This window comes from Pinus tabuliformis, chromosome 7 (assembly GCF_031772625.1).
Source record: "Pinus tabuliformis cultivar Carrire ecotype Pingquan chromosome 7, CPIR1, whole genome shotgun sequence".
Taxonomy (NCBI): domain Eukaryota; kingdom Viridiplantae; phylum Streptophyta; class Pinopsida; order Pinales; family Pinaceae; genus Pinus; species Pinus tabuliformis.
The window spans coordinates 844,735,062-844,756,266 of NC_142293.1; the positions used below are offsets into that span (position 1 = coordinate 844,735,062).

The 21,205-nt window shown below is 39.3% G+C and overlaps 1 protein-coding gene across 1 annotated transcript; it reads left to right on the forward strand.

Annotated features, from left to right (window-relative positions):
• The first annotated feature begins 13,624 nt into the window (after nucleotides 1-13,624).
• Nucleotides 13,625-20,029, forward strand: LOC149250260 (uncharacterized). Its single transcript, XM_089453587.1, has 3 exons — nucleotides 13,625-13,781; nucleotides 13,870-15,733; nucleotides 15,922-20,029. Exons 1-3 carry the CDS (start codon nucleotides 13,625-13,627, stop codon nucleotides 20,027-20,029), a joined length of 6,129 nt encoding a protein of 2,042 aa, XP_089309713.1.
• Nucleotides 20,030-21,205: the final 1,176 nt, after the last annotated feature.

A 21,205-nucleotide genomic window follows, 5' to 3' on the forward strand; every position in this document is an offset into this window, starting at 1 on the left:
GAGATCCAATTATACTAGAAATAAACTATTCCAAGGAGCATGAATCTTACACAATCATGATAATAATATCTAATATGTAAATTGTTTTTTCATTCAATATTTATGTTCCAAATACACATGCCAGAAAGCTCATTTTAACTAAACTAAATGCATTTAATATATTTTCAATTAATTATAAATTCATTACAAGTATTTTAATGATTTTTAATTAGTTTAGCATTTTATTTATGTTATACATCAATTTTAGCACAAAGTTCTTACAAAATGTAATTTTACAATTTTTAGATTTTTCAAGTTTTTAATAGGTTTAATCACATGGTAATAGCATGACATATCATGGGCTACCTAATACCATGGGCTTGTAAACTATCAATAATAAAATCATTCATGATAGAAACAAGATTGACTCAATGTAATGCTTTCTCGTTATTTTATATTAATATATATGTTTAATTTCCCACTATTAATAACCATAAGGTTATATGTTCAAATAAAAAGAACTTAGAATATGTACAATTTTGTAAAAATTTGTAATCAGAATTGTTTGCAATAAAGAAGTTCTTTTATCACAAACACAAAAAAATCTCACACACCACTTTGATGTCTCACTTGTTCATAGCCTTAAAATAAAATTATTATTATTATTTTATTAAAAATATATATTTTATTATATTCACTACTAAATATAAACAATTTAATTATGCCTTATTATTAACATTCATCAAAATAAATATACTATACTTGTTTGCAAAGTACAATAATATCTCTCAAATCAAAATAAATATACTATACTTATTTGCAAGGTACAATAGTATCTCTCAAATCAATATAATGCTTTTTCACTAAAACATTACCATTTCTTGCAAGTCAATACAATACCTACATTGCTACTATAGTGGAACTTCTTCTTTATACAATAATATTTAGCATAGATAATAACTTTTGTTAATCCAAAAGTAACTAACCTAATTTATATAAATTAATTTATATGCACTATCTTTTGTTTTAGAGTGGATTTTCAAATAGCCATATTCCTCTATAATAATAGTATGTAATAATTCATATGCATAAAACCAATAGGTACTAGCAGAGTAGGAATTTTCCAATAATGATACTAGAGTATAATAATAGTGTGTGATAATTCACATGCATAAAACTAGCATTTGCGCAATATGTTGCAAAGAAAATGCCGTAAGGCAATGGCATAAGAAACAATAGCATAAAAGTAAGAAGTCGAAATTTTCCAATTAGTATATGTTCAAAGTGAAGGATTTATGAAAATTCTCTTCATTAAGATTTTGGAATCTTTATAAGTAAATGATTTAAATCAAACATGAGGAGCATGTAGAACAAAGATGTCAAATCCAGAAGGATGGAGTTTTACACCCAGGAGGAAGGTGCCTCACCCCTCAGATGTGTCCACTTTAGAAGACCCTTCTATCGTGTAAAGACGGTCGAGATGAAAAAGAGAGCTACATAATCAACTCACCTCTTTCGAGACCTTTCCAGTGATAGGTGGCAAGCCTCCTCACTCCCCACAGTGGAGGAAAAATGATTTTTTTTATGCATACATATATACACCATGTCAATATCAAAATTTGGCTTATCTAAGTGGTCAAGTCAGCCCCACTTAAAATGACAATTCAAAAGGTGACAAGTTGGCTCCAAGATAGCCCCAAACACTAGTATCTATATCCACATGTGTGGCTCAGTTTAGACACCAAAAAATAATCTAGCTGAGGAATAAGGTCTGAGATAGACCACAGGAGATCTGAGCTAAGGAGAAGGCTGAGCTATCTAAGGAGCAGAATAGAGTTTTGTGGACTACTTTGTCTGTTAGAAGGCTGAGCTCACTGAGGGAGGATTGCAAAGTTTTTTTGTGGGTATTCTTCTGTGGTATGATAGGGTCGAGTTTTTTTACTGTTGCAGGAGTCATGTGTTTTTTATTTTACCCTGTTCTTGGAGTAGGATGAGCCCATTAAAAGGCTTGCTTGTAAGCCTTATTAGATCAAACTTATTGTGATCAAAATTGTGGTAATTATGTGATATAAATAGGTAGCAACCCTTATCGAAAAGAAGCAAATAGAAGAATGTTTATAGTGATTGTCTCAGTACAGACTTATTGATGTGAGTAGCTTAGGTTGTAGGCCTGTAAGGCATTTTAGAAGAGCAACAGAGAATAGATCTTCAAGGTTGTGGAGTCCTGTACATAGGCTACAGTTTGGATAGTATATTTGAAAATAGACAGCAGGTCAAGCGGTTTGTGGAAGAAATAGTGTTTGATATATGCTGCTAGGTGGGCAGATCTCTATTTTTGACAGACAATAAGTCTAAAAATAAGCAGCAACAATTTATCAGTGAACAACAAGTTTCAAAGTGGTGACTTGAGGAGGTTGAAAGTGGAAATTTTTGACGAAATGAAGTTTTCATGAAGATCTATTTTCTAATGTAGAACAAGTGTATTGCCACATTTTGACATTCCTTTGTATATTTCTCTTCACAATGAGATGATCTTTGTCCATGCTTTGCACATCTCTAGATATATATACAATCTCGGCTTTCAGCAGAAACAACAAAATGAGCCGCAAAAGAGCCATAAGGAACAGAAAGTTCGATTTGATCTGGAAGATGCAAAGCCACAGAACTGCCAGAAAGAGGAAAAGGACACGAAGCCACTAAAGGCAGAGAATGGTAATAAGGGCAGAGGAGGAGGAAAGGAGGATGAAGGCAAAGAAGGGAAGGATAAAGAAAATGGGAACAATTGTGGTGGTGGTGGAGGAAAGAAGGACAGAGGTGGTGATGGTGGTGGAGGAAAGAAGGGTGTAGGCAATGAATGCTAGAAGAAAGGTGGAGGTGATGGCCAAATAAAGGAGGTGGTAATGGTGATAGGCCAAATAAAGGAGGTGGTAATGGTGATAGGCCAAATAAAGGAGGTGGCAATGGTGGTGGAAAGAAGGGTGGAGGAGGTGGAGGCAATGAGGGGTATAAAAAAGGCGGCGGCGAAGGAAGTGAGGGAAAAAACAATGGTGGAGGTGGAGGTAGAGGTGGAAGGGGAGGAAACCAATATCGAAACCAAGGTGGTGGTGGTGGGGGAAAGAAAAATGGAGGTTATGATAGGGAAGGCAACTAAAGCCAGGGTGATGCTAGAGATGGAGATGAAGATAGTCAAGGAAAAATGAATGGGGGAAGTGGCAGCAGTGGAGGGAAGAAAAGTGGAAGGAGCGGCGGTGGTGGGGGAAATAGTGGTGGAGGAAAGAAGGGTGGGAAAAATGGGAATGAAGTTGATCTTGAAGTAAGCACTAATGGTTATGGGGATGATGGAAGTGGCACTAATGGAATGCATGGAGGAGTTGGTGGTGGTTACTGTTATTATGTTGGAGGCTATGAATATGGTAATTACAACTTCCACCTAGGGTACAAGAATAATATGAATGACAGATACATGATGATGCCACAAAGGCCACCATATCCAATGTCGAATCCTAATTATCCAACTGCTGATTATGCCACTCATCTTTTCAGTGATGAGAACACTAATGGTTGTTCTGTCATGTAGATCATGGTTATGAGTTCATTCTCATATGAAATGTATCTCATGCACAGAAAATGAATGTGTGCGCATATGTTTGTGTCGTTGTATTTCTCTTTGTCTGAACTTCTAGCATGTAAGCTTGAACAAGACTGAAATCTTGCCACAGACGAATCGTATGCACATATACATAGCTATTTTCTTTTCTTCAGCATAAGTATGAATACATGATGGTGTGGGTAACTTAGGATTATGACATGTATGCGGCTCCTAGGACATAGGAGAGAGCTGTTGATGGGGTTGTTCAGAAAAATTTGGAAAGCACTGTACTTATCCTACTGACGGGATTAATAATAAATAGATCTCACCTCAATTTGATGTGTGCATGCATGCAAATGATGATAATTCTTCTGCACTGGAAGAAAAATGGCAGCACAACAAAGCTCAACATTGTTCTAATTTGGTTGAATTTTTTCTTGGGACTAGTATCTATATATTAAATTTTGATGTGTGTTGGTATATACGTCCATTGTATTTACGAAGTTTGCCTTGGGGTATCCTCTGTGAATGATATGCACTACTCAAGCTTCAGTACAAAATTGATGGTTTACACTATTTTTTTTTGTCCCTTTGGGACTTGATATTATATTTTCACAACAGTATTGAATAGTTTGGCACTAGTAGGATGCAATGACAAGTGTCATTACAAATAATTTCACAACTATATTGAATAGCTTCGCTAGTAGTGTGCGATGATAATAGTAAATAAAGTGTGATCACAAATAACTTCATAACAATATTGAATAGTTTAGGGTGCAATGACAACAATAAATAAAGTGTGATTACAGATTATAAGTATGATCGCAAATAACTTCATAATAGTATTAAATAAAGTGTGATTGAAAATTATTCTGTATAGTATTGAATAGCCTAGCACCATTAAGCTTAATGACAACAGTAAATGGAGTGTGATTATAGAGTATTTTGAGTAGTTTTGAAACTTAGTTCAAGTTGACTTGGACTTGGTCAGCTTGGCCGAGTTGATTGTTGGTTGAACTAACACGGCCTTCAAATTGTTTTGGTGGGCTGGTTTGGTACAGAAGTGGCTGACTCAGAGCAGGACTCAGGTAGATTGGTACCAAACTACTTGACTCTGTCCCTACTTGGTTGAGTAGATCCAAGAACACTCTGTGTGGCCTCTCTATTTTGGAATTTTAAAGTTGTTTAACAAAAAACCCTAATCTCTAGACCCTAGAAAAATGTTATAAAGAAGAACCTCACCCCCACTCCGCTCACACCTCTTATTGAACCTTTGGAGTTTTGGAGCAGTGATAAAATCTTCAACAATAATTGTGAGGCTTGAGCTTGGATCTGGGTTAACAACTGTCTTGAGTTTGATGATTGATCATGTTAAGTAATGATTTGTAATAGGCTAATAGCTTGTAGCATGTTTTGGATTCAAGAGGCCATTTAAAGTCTCATTGATTATGTATTTGTCACTGATATGTATTGCAATCAACGCTATTTTGATACATTCATCTTTACATGGTATATAAATGAACAGACTTTTACATATTTCATCTCTAATGGTTTGGATTCATTAATATATTTTTTTCATTAATGTTTAATTATTTTTATGTATTTTTAGTGGATTGAGTCATCAAAATTAGATTGATCCGAGTCAAAATTGGAGTCCAAGCTGATCCTGAGGGATTCCGAGTCTGAGATTGAGTTTAAAAACTATGTAGTGAATAACTTGAAATGATTAGGTGCAATGCCAAAGATAAATGAAGTGTGATTGCAAAGTGTTTTGAGCAAATCCAGTGAATTGTATTTCAACAAGAGTAAATGGATAACACATTTTATGGTCACACTGAATGGATTATAGTATACATTATAAGTGCTTTTAAACTTTGACAGAGTAGAGAGACCATACACAAACAGGTTAGAAGCAAATTACAGAGCTTGCACTGGATTTGTATTGCACCGTGAATGATGTACATGTCCAATAAAGTAAGAATGAATTAAGATTACATAATCAAGTTTCCATTTAGAAATTTTCACTCTTAGCAATGGTATTCTAAAATGCATTGCAAAAAGACGTGAGAGGAAATACAAATTTAGGTTTAATTTGGCTGAAGTTGTCACTTGAATCATTGAAATTTTAATGGGCTTTATTGGAACCAGTTTATTGCATATAATTTTCCAAGTGAAATGTGGGAAAATTTTGTTTCTTAATTGAAGCATGTGATATGGGGTACTAAGATTGCCCCATTTTTCGGCAGTCTCTTTTTTCTGGTGAGCCCCATTTCTATGCATTCTAATGATTTTTTGTCTTAAATTGGCCAAAATCCCTAGGAGCTAAGTTTCATGTGCAAAGTTCCCCTCATAGGTGGAACTCAGACTTCTGGCATAATTCCAACCAGATTTAAAGCCAAAATTTTCCACAGTGCCTTGAGTGTTATTTATCGATGCGGTTAATCAATGCACATTAGATTCTTGGAAGATGTGCAATTGTGTTCCTAGAGGAGATCAAGTGTTACAGATAGGTTTTCATCTCTGTACATAATTTTTGGATACTACATACATTAGCAACATGCTGAATTTTGTTATTTAAAAAAATTCTCTTGATTTGAGCTACAAAACTAGGTCTTCAAAGTAATTCTACACTTTTTTGGCACCCATGTTCTTGCCATGGCTTGTGAGGCTTGCAGAGGCAGATTGGACAGGTCCATACAGTAGATGGTTTGCAATTTAGACGAAGACACTCAATAGTCAATGTATTTTGAAAACCGACATCAGTTAATTGCAAATAATGTTACACGAAAAAGATGGGAATATTTTATTTTCTCAATTTATTCTCAACAGAGGAGCTCTAGCCGTGCTCCCAAGGGGTGGCTAACTGGTAAAGACAAATTGTCATTATCATCTTAGATAGAAAAGGCTTGTTGCAGATATAAACCAGAAAGTCATGCAGTGAAAAGGATCTTATTGATACCACAGAGAAGGGCAAGTTTTTGGGAACATAAAGCCCAACCATTAAAAAAAGGGAATAACAATATTTTTGCCAGCTACAAGCCTATGCTCTCATGGTGCTGCTCAAGTGATGGGGTTTCTATATTTTCACAGCCCCTTAGCCCAAGAAATTTATCTCGTCGTTTTCTCTTAGCAGATGGGTATACATGCTTGCGAGAAGTGGAAATGCTCTGTAGAATTGGATTATTTTCATTTGTGGCCATTGAATCTTCAACATATATTAGCGACAACTCCTAAGTAGCAGGGAAAGTTCAGAGACCTCCTATTGTACTAGGGCTAGAGTAAAAGGGGTATTATTAACATGATAACTTATTTTTGCTCACACACAAAACACAAAACATAGCCATGAAGAAACACTTTGGAATCCAAAGAGATCCTCCATACAGGATCACAAAATCATAAGATGATGCTATTACCAAAAGGGAAAAGATCTATTTTAAAGTGGCCATTTTTTATTCTGCAAACAAAAGTTTACAGATGCTATGAAGCTACAACATTTTCTATAGTTATTCATGAACTAGAGCATCGGACTTTGCCACTCAGAAGCGAAAACACCTTTGTAGGGTGAAAATCCAATGGGTTCAGAGTCAATCCATCTATTTTGTTGGAAAGAATGCCCATCATGGGATCTACATCTAGCATAGGCTGACTAAATTCATCTAGTGTGAATCGCAGAGAACAATCACACCCATAAGTAGGTTTCTCAAAATTTGGACAGAATATATTGGAAAATGTAAAATTGAATTTGAATATATTAAACATTGGGAAGTCTCTATGCTAAGCTTGTACAATAATAAACAAAATAGACAATTAAAAAACAGAACACATTGTCTAGGAGTTGGGGAACAACTCAAATGGTGTGGTCATCAATACACTTTATTACCTCAAACAAATGCAAGGCTATGGGGGCCTAGAAGCATTATATCCACTGTTGTGTACAAGCCATCTTCAGAGTCAGAGTCAGTACATCATAGTAGGTTTCTGCAAATGGCATCGTTTGTAAACATAGTATCAAGTCTAGCATGACAACATGCTACCTAGAAAAAATATGGAAATCCTCAACTACTATTCTAGCAAAATCTGAAAGGATAACATCCGAATTTTAATAACTTAAATATGAATCGCTTCGGTATACTGTAAAGATAATTTCATGTATGGTAAGGAGCAAAATGGTACCATGTACACTTTCTAAGTGTTTCAGAACAAAGCCTTATTTATGAATTTTTTTCATATATAGCAAGGAATGAAATGGTACCACGTACACTTTCCAAGTTTCCAAGTGTTTCTCAACAAAGGCTTATCTATGAACTATTTGTAAGTTGTTGACATACATGAGCACATTACCCTGCTTTTGAAATTAGACCCAAACCCTTGGGGAGTAAACCTAAAGTTACATAACAACTGTAACCCTGACTTTCTGGCCAAATATTCAAGGATTAACATAATGGCCTTATTTCCCTCCTTTTAGTTGTACTTGTAATACATACAATTAGCAGATGTCAATGAAGTTTGGACTAGGTAAAACATAGTATCCACTTTGGTAGCTAAACTTACATAATAACCATATACCTGACTTTCTGACTATGACTTTAGGTATTAACATAATTGCCTCAGTATTTTCCTTTTAACTGTACTTGTAGTACACACGATTTAAGTAGAACCATAGAAGTTTGGAATGACTAAAACATAGTATCCACTATGGCTGCTACTTAAGGTTCCAAAGAGATTACTAATGCCTTCAATTCTAGAATACTTGAAAAACTTTTCGAGCTTCTTCTAGGCACTGCCAACGAGCCATCCATAGAAATTGAGAGTTGTCATAGTCACTTTTAAAAAATTTGAACACAATTTCACGGACATGATAATTATCCAATACATTAATGATTGTACGTATGATTTTAACACTTTGATTTATAAATAACATGCTTCTTGGTGCAACAAATTTACAAAATATGCAACCAGCCAAATCATTTCTTGGAAGAATATTGTGCAGCATATAGCGGAAACCCTGGTAGTAAAAGCAGTTATAAATTAGAATTCCCTGTTGCATTTGGAGGTATTTTAAACCATGGAGAGGTTTTTCTTGTTAGGATCCAATAAGAAACCAATAGAATGAGCACAGAGAAGTGCAGAAGGTTTTCACCTAATGTTGCAGCAGCCCTTATCGAAAAGAAGAAAATAGAGTAAAGTTTACAGTGATTGTATCAGTACAAACTTGTTGATGTGAGTAACTTAGGTCGCAGGCCTGTGAGGCATTTTAGAAGAGCAACAGAGAGCAGATCTTCAAGGTTGTGGAGGCCTGTATATAGTCCACAGTCTGGACAGTATATTTGAAAATAGACAGTAGGTTAAGCGGTGTGTGGAAGAAACAATGTTTGATATAGGCTGCTAGGTGGATATACCTTTATTTTTGATAGACAATAAGTCTAAAAATAAGCAGCAACAGTTTATCAGTGAACATCAAGTTTCAAAGTGGTGACTTGAGGAGGTTGCAGGTGAGCAGACCTCTATGAACAACAAGCTACAGGTGTGAATTCAAGCAATAATATTTTGGGCTACTTAAGTAGCGTAGATCAAGGACATACAAAAGACTTGTGTTGAAAGGGAGCGGGGAACACCTCAGATGTGGCCCCTTATAGGTCTTTGTCTGCTGACAAAATTGCCTACACCTCCATCCAAGAGTGCATGTTTTCCAATTTTTCTTGTGAAGGTTTGCTCTCATTATCTGCTACCCCTGGCTGCTTGTTTCCCTTTAGCTAAGACATTATAAACATATGATCATACTTCCAGGGGTTATCTAGGGGGAATTCATGGCCTCAAGTACCTTGGCCGCTTGTTTAGCTCTTTTTTTATTGAAAAAAGCATACTCTCCATTGCAATAGGGTAGATTACCTGACTCTTCTTGTCAAATGTGGCCCGTTTAGGGTCTTTGTCTGCTGCCAAAACTGCTTGCACCTCCATCCAAGAGTGTTAGGATTTTTCCTTCTCATAGTTGTTGTAATCAAATAAGAGGGAGGTGGAAATAAACGATTTCTTTCAAGATGCCCAGAACAAGAACCATTTCCAGACCCTTCCTTCTCAAACTCGCCTTTAACACAGTGAAGGGTTGCCTTGCCCAGAACAAACCAACTTATGAAAATACATGCTCTTCAGAAGTTTAGTCCGAACTAAATTCAATAATTCATTTTTTCTACTTCTAGAAACAATAGCATAAAAGAAAGAAGTCGAAATTTTCCAATTAGTATATGTTCAAAGTGAAGGATTTATGAAAATTCTCTTCATTAAGATTTTGGAATCTTTATAAGTAAATGATTTGAATCAAACATGACGAGCATGTAGAAGAAAGATGTCAAATCCAGAAGGATGGAGTTTTACACCCAGGAGGAAGGTGCCTCACCCCTCAGAGGTGTCCACTTTAGGAGACCCTTCTATCGTGTAAAGATGGTCGAAATGAAAAGGAGAGCTACATAATCAACTCACCTCTTTTGAGACCTTTCCAGTGATAGGTGGCAAGCCTCCTCACTCCTCACAGTGGAGGAAAAATGTTTTTTTTTATGCATACATATATACACCATGTCAATATCAAAATTTGGCTTATCTAAGTGGTCAAGTCAGCCCCACTTAAAAAGACAATTCAAAAGGTGACAAGTTGGCTCCAAGATAGCCCCAAACACTAGTATCTATATCCACATGTGTGGCTCAGTTTAGACACCAACAAATAACTTGGCTGAGGAATAAGGTCTGAGATAGACCACAGGAGATCTGAGCTAAGGAGAAGGCTGAGCTATCTAAGGAGCAGAATAGAGTTTTGTGGACTACTTTGTCTGTTAGAAGGCCGAGCTCACTGAGGGAGGATTGCAAAGTTTTTTTGTGGGTATTCTTCTGTGGTATGATAGGGTCGAGTTTTTTTACTCTTGCAGGAGTCATGTGTTTTTTGTTTTACCCTGTTCTTGGAGTAGGCTGAGCCCATTAAAAGGCTTGCTTGTAAGCCTTATTAGATCAAACTTATTGTGATCAAAATTGTGGTAATTATGTGATATAAATAGGTAGCAACCCTTATCGGAAAGAAGAAAATAGAAGAATGTTTATAGTGATTGTCTCAGTACAGACTTGTTGATGTGAGTAACTTAGGTTGTAGGCCTGTAAGGCATTTTAGAAGAGCAACAGAGAATAGATCTTCAAGATTGTGGAGTCTTGTACATAGGCTACAGTTTGGACAATATATTTGAAAATAGACAGCAGGTCAAGCGGTTTGTGGAAGAAATAGTGTTTGATATATGCTGCTAGGTGGGCAGATCTCTATTTTTGACAGACAATAAGTCTAAAAATAAGCAGCAACAATTTATCAGTGAACAACAAGTTTCAAAGTGGTGACTTGAGGAGGTTGAAAGTGGAAAATTTTGACCAAATGAAGTTTTCATGAAGATTTATTTTCTAAGGTAGAACAAGTGTATTGCCACATGTTGACATTCCTTTGTATATTTGTCTTCACAATGATATGATCTTTGTCCATGCAATGCACATCTCTAGATATATATACAATCTCGGCTTTCAACAGAAACAACAAAATGAGCCGCAAAAGAGCCATAAGGAACAGAAAGTTCGATTTGATGATGCAAAGCCAAAGAACTGCCAGAAAGAGGAAAAGGACACGAAGCCACTGAAGGCAGAGAAGGGTAATAAGGGCAGAGGAGGAGGAAAGGAGGATGAAGGCAAAGAAGGGAAGGATAAAGAAAATGGGAACAATTGTGGTGGTGGTGATGGTGGTGGAGGAAAGAAGGGTGTAGGCGATGAAGGCCAAAAGAAGGGTGGAGGTGATGGCCAAATAAAGGAGGTGGTAATGGTGACAGGCCAAATAAAGGAGGTGGCAATGGTGGTGGAAAGAAGGGTGGAGGAGGTGGAGGCAATGAGGGGTAGAAAAAAGGCGGCGGCGAAGGAAGTGAGGGAAAAAACAATGGTGGAGGTGGAGGTAGAGGTGGAAGGGGAGGAAACCAATATCAAAACCAAGGTGGTGGTGGTGGGGGAAAGAAAAATGGAGGTTATGATAGGGAAGGCAACTAAAGCCAGGGTGATGCTAGAGATGGAGATGAAGGTAGTCAAGGCAAAATGAATGGGAGAAGTGGCAGCAGTGGAGGGAAGAAAAGTGGAAGGAGTGGCGGTGGTGGGGGAAATAGTGGTGGAGGAAAGAAGGGTGGGAAAAATGGGAATGAAGTTGATATTGAAGTAAGAACTAATGGTTATGGGGATGATGGAAGTGGCACTAATGGAATGCATGGAGGAGTTGGTGGTGGTTACTGTTATTATGTTGGAGGCTATGAATATGGTAATTACAACTTCCACCCAGGGTACAAGAATAATATGAATGATAGATACATGATGATGCCACAAAGGCCACCATATCCAATGTTGAATCCTAATTATCCAACCGCTAATTATGCCACTCATCTCTTCAGTGATGAGAACACTATTGGTTGTTCTGTCATGTAGATCATGGTTATGAGTTCATTCTCATATGAAATGTATCTCATGCACAGAAAATGAATGTGTGCGCATATGTCTGTGTCGTTGTATTTCTCTTTGTCTGAACTTCTAGCATGTAAGCTTGAACGAGACTGAAATCTTTCCGCAGACGAATCGTATGCACATATACATAGCTATTTTCTTTTCTTCAGCATAAGTATGAATACATGATGGTGTGGGTAGCTTAGGATTATGACATGTATGCGGCTCCTAGGACACAAGAGAGAGCTGTTGATGGGGTTGTTCAGAAATTTGGAAAGCGTTGTACTTATCCTACTGATGGGATTAATAATAAAGAGCTCTCACATCAATTTGATGTGTGCATGCATGCAAATGATGATAATTCTTCTGCACTGGAAGAAAAATGGCAGCACAACAGAGCTCAACATTGTTCTAATTTGGCTGAATTTTTTCTTGGGACTAGTATCTACATATTGAATTTTGATGTGTGTTGGTATATACGTCCATTGTATTTACGAAGTTTGCCTTGGGGTATCCTCTGTGAATGATATGCACTACTCAAGCTTCAGTACAAAATTGATGGTTTACACTATTTTTTTTTGTCCCTTTGGGACTTGATATTATATTTTCACAATAGTATTGAATAGTTTGGCACTAGTAGGATGCAATGACAAGTGTCATTACAAATAATTTCACAACTATATTGAATAGCTTCGCCAGTAGTGTGCGATGATAATAGTAAATAAAGTGTGATCACAAATAACTTCATAACAGTATTGAATAGTTTAGGGTGCAATGACAACAGTAAATAAAGTGTGATTACAGATTGTAAGTATGATCGCAAATAACTTCATAACAGTATTAAATAAAGTGTGATTGCAAATTATTCTGTATAGTATTGAATAGCCTAGCACCATTAAGCTTAATGACAACAGTAAATGGAGTGTGATTACAGAGTATTTTGAGTAGTTTTGAAACTTAGTTCAAGTTGACTTGGACTTGGTCAGCTTGGCCGAGTTGATTGTTGGTTGAACTAACACAGCCTTCAAATTGTTTTGGTGGGATGGTTTGGTACTGAAGTGGCTGACTCAGAGCAGGACTCAGGTAGATTGGCACCAAACTACTTGACTCTATCCCTACTTGGTTGAGTAGATCCAAGAACACTTCGTGTGGCCTCTCTATTTTGGAATTTTAAAGTTGTTTAACAAAAAACCCTAATCTCTAGACCCTAGAAAAATGTTATAAAGAAGAACCCCACCCCCACTCCGCTCACACCTCTTATTGAACCTTTGGAGTTTTGGAGCAGTGATAAAATATTCAACAACAATTGTGAGGCTTGAGCTTGGATCTGGGTTAACAACTGTCTTGAGTTTGATGATTGATCATATTAAGTAATGATTTGTAATAGGCTAATAGCTTGTGGATGATATTTGAAATGGAGGAAGAGAGAATGTTAGGGGAGGGTTTCGTTCCTGAAACCCTAGGCCCTAGGCCTAGGTAGGTCTGATCGCAGCAGTTGACACACAGGTACGGCGCAGGCAGCTGTCGACAGTACATCTTTCAGGGTGTAGGTAGTCGATGGCGACAGCTAGGAATGAAACCACTTTTTTCAACCAGCGGTTTGGCGTTTGGGCTTATCTTGGTCACGGGAGCGGTTTCAAGACTTTTTACTCTGCAGTAACTTTCGTGGAGATCTACGCTGCTCTGGCCAGCTGCTACCCTAGGATCTCAAACTGTAAGCGGTTTGTCCTGAGTCGGTTTCGGGCTGTGGTTGAAAAGCTTTTCCTTGTTGTACTCAAAAACCATGGTAAACCCGAGTGAAGCTCTGGAGTTGGAACCCTCGACAGAAGATTTGATAACTGTTTGGGGAAGGGAATTTGCTGCTCAGGCTCTCGGCGAGGCTTTAGGAAAGAAAAAAGGAAGATCTGGAACTGGCGCGGACGTAGGAGATATACCCAGTATCTCATGTGTGGCCGAGTTGCTGCCGGAAAAAAGCTGGGATTTGTCAGGGCTGTTGGGTGCTCCGGGGAAAGACTCTGCGAACGACCCCTTTTTGGTCGCGAAGCCATCTGGTGAAGCTCGGATCGCAAATCCGCCGTTGGGTAAGCTTTCTTCTCCATCCAAAGCTTTTTCCCCTTCTGGGGGTTTGGAAGACATTATAAATTCAGTCCAAAACGTTGGAGTCTGGAGGCCTGTTGGGGGGTTAAAATCCTCTGTGGCAGATCCTGGGAAGAGATCTCAGTTGGGAGAGGTTATTAGGGACCTGTTCCCAAAGGTACCGGAACGGGGTTCCTCTCGGCCGAATGTTGGGGAAGCAGTCAGGGAACCCAGACATTTATTGGGAGAAGGGTTGGATTTAGGTCAAGAAAAGACTGGGAAAGGGAAGGATGTCAACCCGATTGAGGGTTTGGCCGAGACTCAGCAAAGGATCGATCATGCAGATGGAACGGATGGTGGAAGCCAAAGGAGGGTGGAAAAGCAAGCGCGGGAGCACGATGACTTGTCCGACGCCTCTGAGCGTAGAAGATTAGGGGGAAAGCGGAAAAAATCAAGACCTCTGAAGACAAGGGAATTCGAAGAAGTGGGTTTGGAGATGGATATGCAGGTCGAGGAGGTGCTAGATGTGGATGGGATTACACTGGTGGGCAGAATCAGAGGTCAGGCTGTGTCTGGGGTTGCTTTTAGACGATGGGCGGAGAATCAGTGGGCAGGATCATTGGCGGCCACATTCAATTCGAATGCCTTGGTAAAGGGATGGTTCATGATAAAATTTGAGAGTAAAGAGGCCATGGAGTGGGTCGAAGGACAGAACTGGTCCTATGGAAACAGGCCGGTGTTTTTCAAAAGGTGGACGCCTCTTTTTGATGCGGAAACGGAAAAGATGGATGCTTTTCCAGTTTGGGTTAGAATTCCCAATTTACCCCCGTACCTCTGGGCGGATTCAGTTTTCAGATCGATTGGGAATGTATTGGGGACATACTTGGATGCAGATAAATCATACCTGCATACTTTCGAGAAGAGGGTGGCTCGAATACTGGTGAAGCTCAATCCGAAGGAAGGCCTTGCAAAAACCATTCCTCTAAGATATAAGGAGTTCAGAATAGAACAAAAACTTGACTATGAACACCTTCCGTTTCGTTGCCATTTTTGCCATGAATATGGGCATTTGGCGCGCGATTGCCCGCTGGGAAGAAGAAGGAGGAGGACTCAGAAGGAATCAGAGGAATGGGTTGAGCATAAAAGACAGGAGGAGTATCAGACTGAGGGATTTGTTCACCCGGGGAAACAAGGAGAGGATTTGCAGTATCAGTCGGTGACGGATTTACCAAAGGAGGATGAAGAGACGATGGGCCCTGCAAACTGCCAGCCGATGGACACCTCTATATTGGATCCGCCGATAGCCGAAAAAGACTGCAATCAATCGGGTATGCCGTCCTCTGTCTTAAAGCATTCTTCTATAATAGATGATACTTGTATTGGGGGGCTCTCTGTGTTAAACACCTGTAATGATGTGATGAATAAAATTGACAATCTTTCAATCGAGTCTGTCTCCATAAATCTGGATGGTGAAGATTTTCCCCCACTAAACTCTGGTGATGATCATGGTCTAGTATCTCGGCCCTACAACCTGAGATCCAATAGTAAGAAAACAACAAACCATATTGATGTCATGGAACCGGTAGGAGGGTTAGGGCTAGAGACCTCAAAATGTCTCTCAAAGAAGAACAGAGGCAGGAAATCGAAATTAGCCATGACACAGGAGAAAGCAATCTTTGATGTTGCTGATGGGAAACAGTTGACCATTCCTGGGGCGCTTAGAGCAGCAAAACCCCCTGAGACGGTTATCAAATGATCTGTCTCTCCTGGAATTGTAGAGGGTTAGCTAGTAAGCCTAAAAAACTAGCTTTGAAAGAGCTCATCTCTAGATGCAACCCTGATATCGTCTTTCTTCAGGAGACTTTAGGAAATAGCTTGGATGTTGAAGCAGCACTCTGTTCCTATCTCCCGGGATGGGAGTTCTTGGCTGCAGATGCATCTGGGCGCTCGGGAGGTATAGCGATGGGTCTTAAGAAAGGGAAATTAAAATTGATATCCTCATGGGGATTCCAAAATGTACTAGGCATGGAGGTTGTTTCGCAGGATTTTGACTTCCCTCTGACTTTTGTTAATGTCTATGGTCCCTGTCATGGAAGGGCTTTGTTCTGGAATGAGCTTCTCTCCAAAAGTTTAGTCCAGGACAAGAATCTCATCATTGGAGGTGACCTAAATTTCTCTATGGGTTCCTCGGAAGCATGGGGACCTCTTGCAAGGGAGGATCCTTTAACGGACTTCTTTTCAAATGCTCTGGTGTCTCATAAGCTGATTGATGTGAATATCATAAAAGCCAAACCTACTTGGAGAAATAGGAGGACTGGAGAGTATAGAATTGCAAAAAGGTTGGATAGATTTCTCATCAGCGAAAAACTGGCAGCTTTGGTTCCTTTATTCAGGCAGTGGGTCAGGGATGGTGGAAACTCAGATCACTTTCCTATCCTCCTTGAATTCTCAAAACCTCCAAAAAAGCCGGCCTCGCCTTTCAAATTCAATGCCCACTGGCTCCAGGAGGAATCATTCAAAAAGCTGTTCCATGATACTTGGATTCATCCGAGGCCGGATTACGAGGGAAGTTTAGCTGGGAGACTCATGGAAAATTTAAAAAGATTGAAAAAAGCAACCATTGATTGGGCATCTGAAAGAAGAAGGAAACAATCTGAGGTTTTAGTAAGCATTGATGAAGCTTTGAGGGTCCTTGAAGAACCTGAGACTGATGCATATGCAAATTCGGAATCAAAAGAGAAAATATTGGAGTTGGAAAAGAAAAGGGCGAAGATATTACTGGATAAAGAAGAAGAGTGGAGGCTGAAAAGCAGAGCTATCTGGTTAAAAGCAGGGGACGAAAACACAAAATTCTTTCACAACTATGCAAAAGGGAGGAGGAATGCAAACACTATTTGGAAGCTGAGGGACTCGGAAGGTAGAGAGGCTTCTTCTTTTGAAGAGTTGTCCATTATGGGGAAAGATCACTTTCAGTCCCTTTTTGCGGATCCAGGGGTTATCAACTTACCAGAAATCATCAGAACTGCTCAGGCTTTTCCCCGCTTTGTGGAAGAGGAGGAGGCAGAAGACCTTTTCAGGGAAGTGACAAAAGAAGAGGTTGAGGGTGTTATAAAGTCTATGGCTAAAGACAAAAGTCCTGGTCCTGATGGATGGACTATAGAACTTTTCACCCATTTCTTTGAATCCATTGGGGCAGAACTCACTGAGGTGGTGGAGGAGTCCAGATTAAAAGGGGAAATTTATGGGCCATTCAATGCAACTTTCATTGCTCTCATTCCGAAAAAAGAGGATCCTGGTTCTTTCAAAGATTTTTGGCCTATATCCCTATGTAACACCATTTACAAGATTATTGCAAAGATTATTGCGGTTAGATTGAAACCTATCCTTTCCTGCCATATTTCCAAGGAACAATTTGGTTTCCTGGATGGGAGGCAGATTCATGAGGCTATAGGGGTAGCTCAAGAAACAATACATAGCCTCAGGCAGGCAAAGAAAAAAGGAGCAGTACTAAAAATTGACCTAGCAAAAGCTTATGACAGGGTCAACTGGACTTATCTCAAGCTGCTCTTGATGCACCTTGGTTTTCAAGCTGGTTTCATTAGATGGATCATGGGATGCATTACAAATGTAACTTTTGCTGTTCTGATAAATGGTGCTGCTTCCCGTTTCTTCAAAAGCCAAAGAGGACTTCGTCAAGGGTGTCCACTTTCCCCTCTGCTTTTTCTTCTTGCGGCTGAAGGTCTTAGTCGACTTATCTCAAAGGCAAAAAGTACAGGTTTGATCAAAGGTTTGGAGGTTGCTGTCAACCTTTTCATTACCCATTTGCTTTTCGTTGATGATATCTTATTGTTTACAAATGGGAATATTACCGAAATCTTAGAGCTAAAGTCTATTCTAGATCTATTTCTGAAAGCAACAGGGCTCAAAGTTAATGATAGAAAGTCTCAGTTGATTTTTGAAGGCTTCAGTAGACAAGAGGAGATGGCAATTGAGACCCAGCTGCCCTTTGGCACCTGTAATATGGAGCATCCCTTTAAATATCTTGGCTTTTGGCTCAAGCCATCTTCCTACAGGAAGCAAGACTGGAATTGGTTGGTTGCGAAAATTGAGCAGAAAATCGCTCACTGGAGCTATAAATGGCTGTCGAGGGCTGGAAGATTAACTTTGGTGAACTCCGTGTTACAGGCTATACCAGTTTTCTGGGCAGCTTTAACATGGATACCCAAAGGAATACTCCACAAAATAAAACAACTCTGCAGCAGATTTCTCTGGTCTGGGTCCAAGGAGGAAACTGTACTCCCTTGGGTGGCTTGGGACAAAATTGCAAGGCCAAAAGAATGGGGTGGTTGGGGGCTAAAAAACCTTGTGGATTTTAGTCAGGCCTTAGCTGCAAAAGCAGGATGGCGTATCATTACTACAGAGAACCTTTGGACGAAGGTGGTTACTAGGAAATATATTGATCCCACTCCGATTGAAGATTGGATAAGGAAGCCCAATAAGAAAGGGAGGAATTGTTCGGTCATCTGGAAAGCCACCACGGAGGCTTTCAAGATAATTGAGCGAGGACTGGCATGGAGGGTTGGGAATGGAGAGTGCTTGAGGATTGGCAGAGACCCATGGGTGGGTTGCAATGAAGATTTTGCCCTACATCCGGAATTGGTTGCTCATTTGGAAGGCTTAGGCATAACTAGATTAAACCAGATAGCTAATTTGGAGCAGACTTCTATTTGGGGCCAAGCCTGGAAGGCTGGAGAGGATATTGGCCTAAACGCTTTTTGGGGTGATGATTGGCAGCGTTATATTCAGGAGCTGAAAAGATCAAATGTCAGAATATTGGATAGGCCAGATAGTCTGGTGTGGGCACATGCCGATTCTGGGCTTTACTCCCCAAAGGCAGGCTATTCTTTTCTGGTGAAAAACAAAGGGTGGACCCTTCCTGTTTGGTGGTCAAAATCCCTGTTAAAGCTAAAGTGCCCAAAAAAAGCTCGTATCTTCTTCTGGTGTGCATTAAATCACAAAATTCCATCCTGGGATGTTCTTCAGGGCCGGTTTAAACAGGGACTTGGCAGATGCCCTCTGTGTTGTGCGGATGAAGAAACCATCAACCACCTCTTTCTGTTTTGCCCTTTCACCAAACAGACTTGGCTAGAGGCGGAAAAGCTTCTGAATACAAAGCTAAAATGGGAAGGGGTCGATCTAATGGCATGTTGGGAATACTGGTGGAACAACTTTCAGGGGAGGAATCTGAGGAATTTACCCCCCATCATATGCTGGGGTATTTGGATTGCAAGAAATCGCAGCATATTCAGCGAGAAGCTATCACCCGAGACTGCGGTGGCCATTCAGAGCATTGCCATTTTTGACAGCATCCCACTGGATGAGGAGGAAAAAAATCAAAAACAGAGGTCAACCCCATGTATACGGGAAGGGGTCCCTTGGGCTTTTTTCGATGGGGCTGCTCAAAACAACATCGTGGGTGCCGGGATCTGCATTCATCTCAATAACTCTCACTCTCTTAAGGCCTCGGTTGGCATTGGAACGGGCACAAATAATTTTGCCGAGCTCTCGGCTCTAAAGCTTCTGCTGTGCTGGCTTATACAAAAGAACATCCTCACCATTCAGATTTATGGAGACTCATTGAATGTTATAAACTGGGTTACTGGGAAGTACAGATGTCAAAATTATATGCTGCTGCCTCTTTTAGAAGAAATACAAATCTTAAAACAGAGGTTTAATGTTTTTTTCATTGAACACATATACAGGGAATTCAATGAAGTCGCAGATGGGCTTTCTAAGGCAGGTTTACAACAAGATATGGGCTCGTGGAGAATAGCTGAACAGATACAGGATCAGATCCGTGTGTCGGACCTCCCTCCATACCCATAATTCCATCCTTTTGTTTTCAGACGATAGTTTGTTTTTTCTATTACTGTTTCTTGAACTGTTAGTCATAGAAAAACTCGGGTTTATATACTGTTTTCAGATACATTTCTGCTCCTTTTTGTTGAGCTGGGTGGCTACGATGCTGGTTTTTGCATGTGTGGGTCGTTTTCCTCTTGAAAGGAGGCCCAGCAGAACCCAGATCAAACTTGTTAATATCTCTCTGCTTTTGGTTCGGCTGTCTAGGCCGAGTGTTTTAGTCTGTTCTAACTTGCTGCACGCTGTAGATGCGCTGTTGTCTCTCTTTAGAGGGGTTGGCCTAGTTATTAGGCGGTCATTACAGAATGTTAACTCATCTGCATGTAACTTTTTTTATTTCTTATAAAAAAAAGTTCATTTTTTTCTGTGGAAAAAAAATAGGCTAATAGCTTGTAGCATGTTTTTGGATTCAAGAGGCCATTTAAAGTCTCATTGATTATGTATTTGTCACTGATATGTATTGCAATCAACGCTATTTTGATACATTCATCTTTACATGGTATTTAAATGAACAGACTTTTACATCTTTCATCTCTAATGGTTTGGAATCCTTAAAATATTTTTTTCATTAATGTTTAATTTTTTTTATTTATTTTTAGTGGATTGACTCATTACAAATAATGTTACACGAAAAATATGGGAATATTTTATTTTCTCAATTTATTCTCAACAGAAGAGCTCTAGCCGTGCTCCCAAGGGGTGGCTAACTGGTAAAGACAAATTTTCATTATCATCTTAGATAGAAAAGGCTTGTTGCAGATATAAACCAGAAAGTCATGCAGTGAAAAGGATCTTATTGATACCACAGAGAAGGGCAAGGTTTTGGGAACATAAAGCCCAACCATTAAAAAAGGGGAATAACAATATTTTTTCCAGCTACAAGCCTATGCTCTCATGGTGCTGCTCAAGTGATGGGGTTTCTATATTTTCACAGCCCCTTATCCCAAGAAATTTATCTTATTGTTTTCTCTTAGCAGATGGGTATACATGCTTGCGAGAAGTGGAAATGCTCTGTAGAATTGGATTATTTTCATTTGTGGCCATTGAATCTTCAACATATATTAGTGACAACTCCTAAGTAGCAGGGAAAGTTCAGAGACCTCCTATTATACTAGGGCTAGAGTAAAAGGGGTATTATTAACA

Bases quoted from the DNA above. Each gene is read 5' to 3' on its own strand.
- LOC149250260 (XM_089453587.1), top strand. From the start codon at position 13,625: ATGGCGACAGCTAGGAATGAAACCACTTTTTTCAACCAGCGGTTTGGC. The intron at 13,782-13,869 runs GTAAGCGGTTTG...ACCCGAGTGAAG, and splicing joins CTACCCTAGGATCTCAAACT to CTCTGGAGTTGGAACCCTCG. The intron at 15,734-15,921 runs GTTAGGGCTAGA...CTGGAATTGTAG, and splicing joins GTCATGGAACCGGTAGGAGG to AGGGTTAGCTAGTAAGCCTA.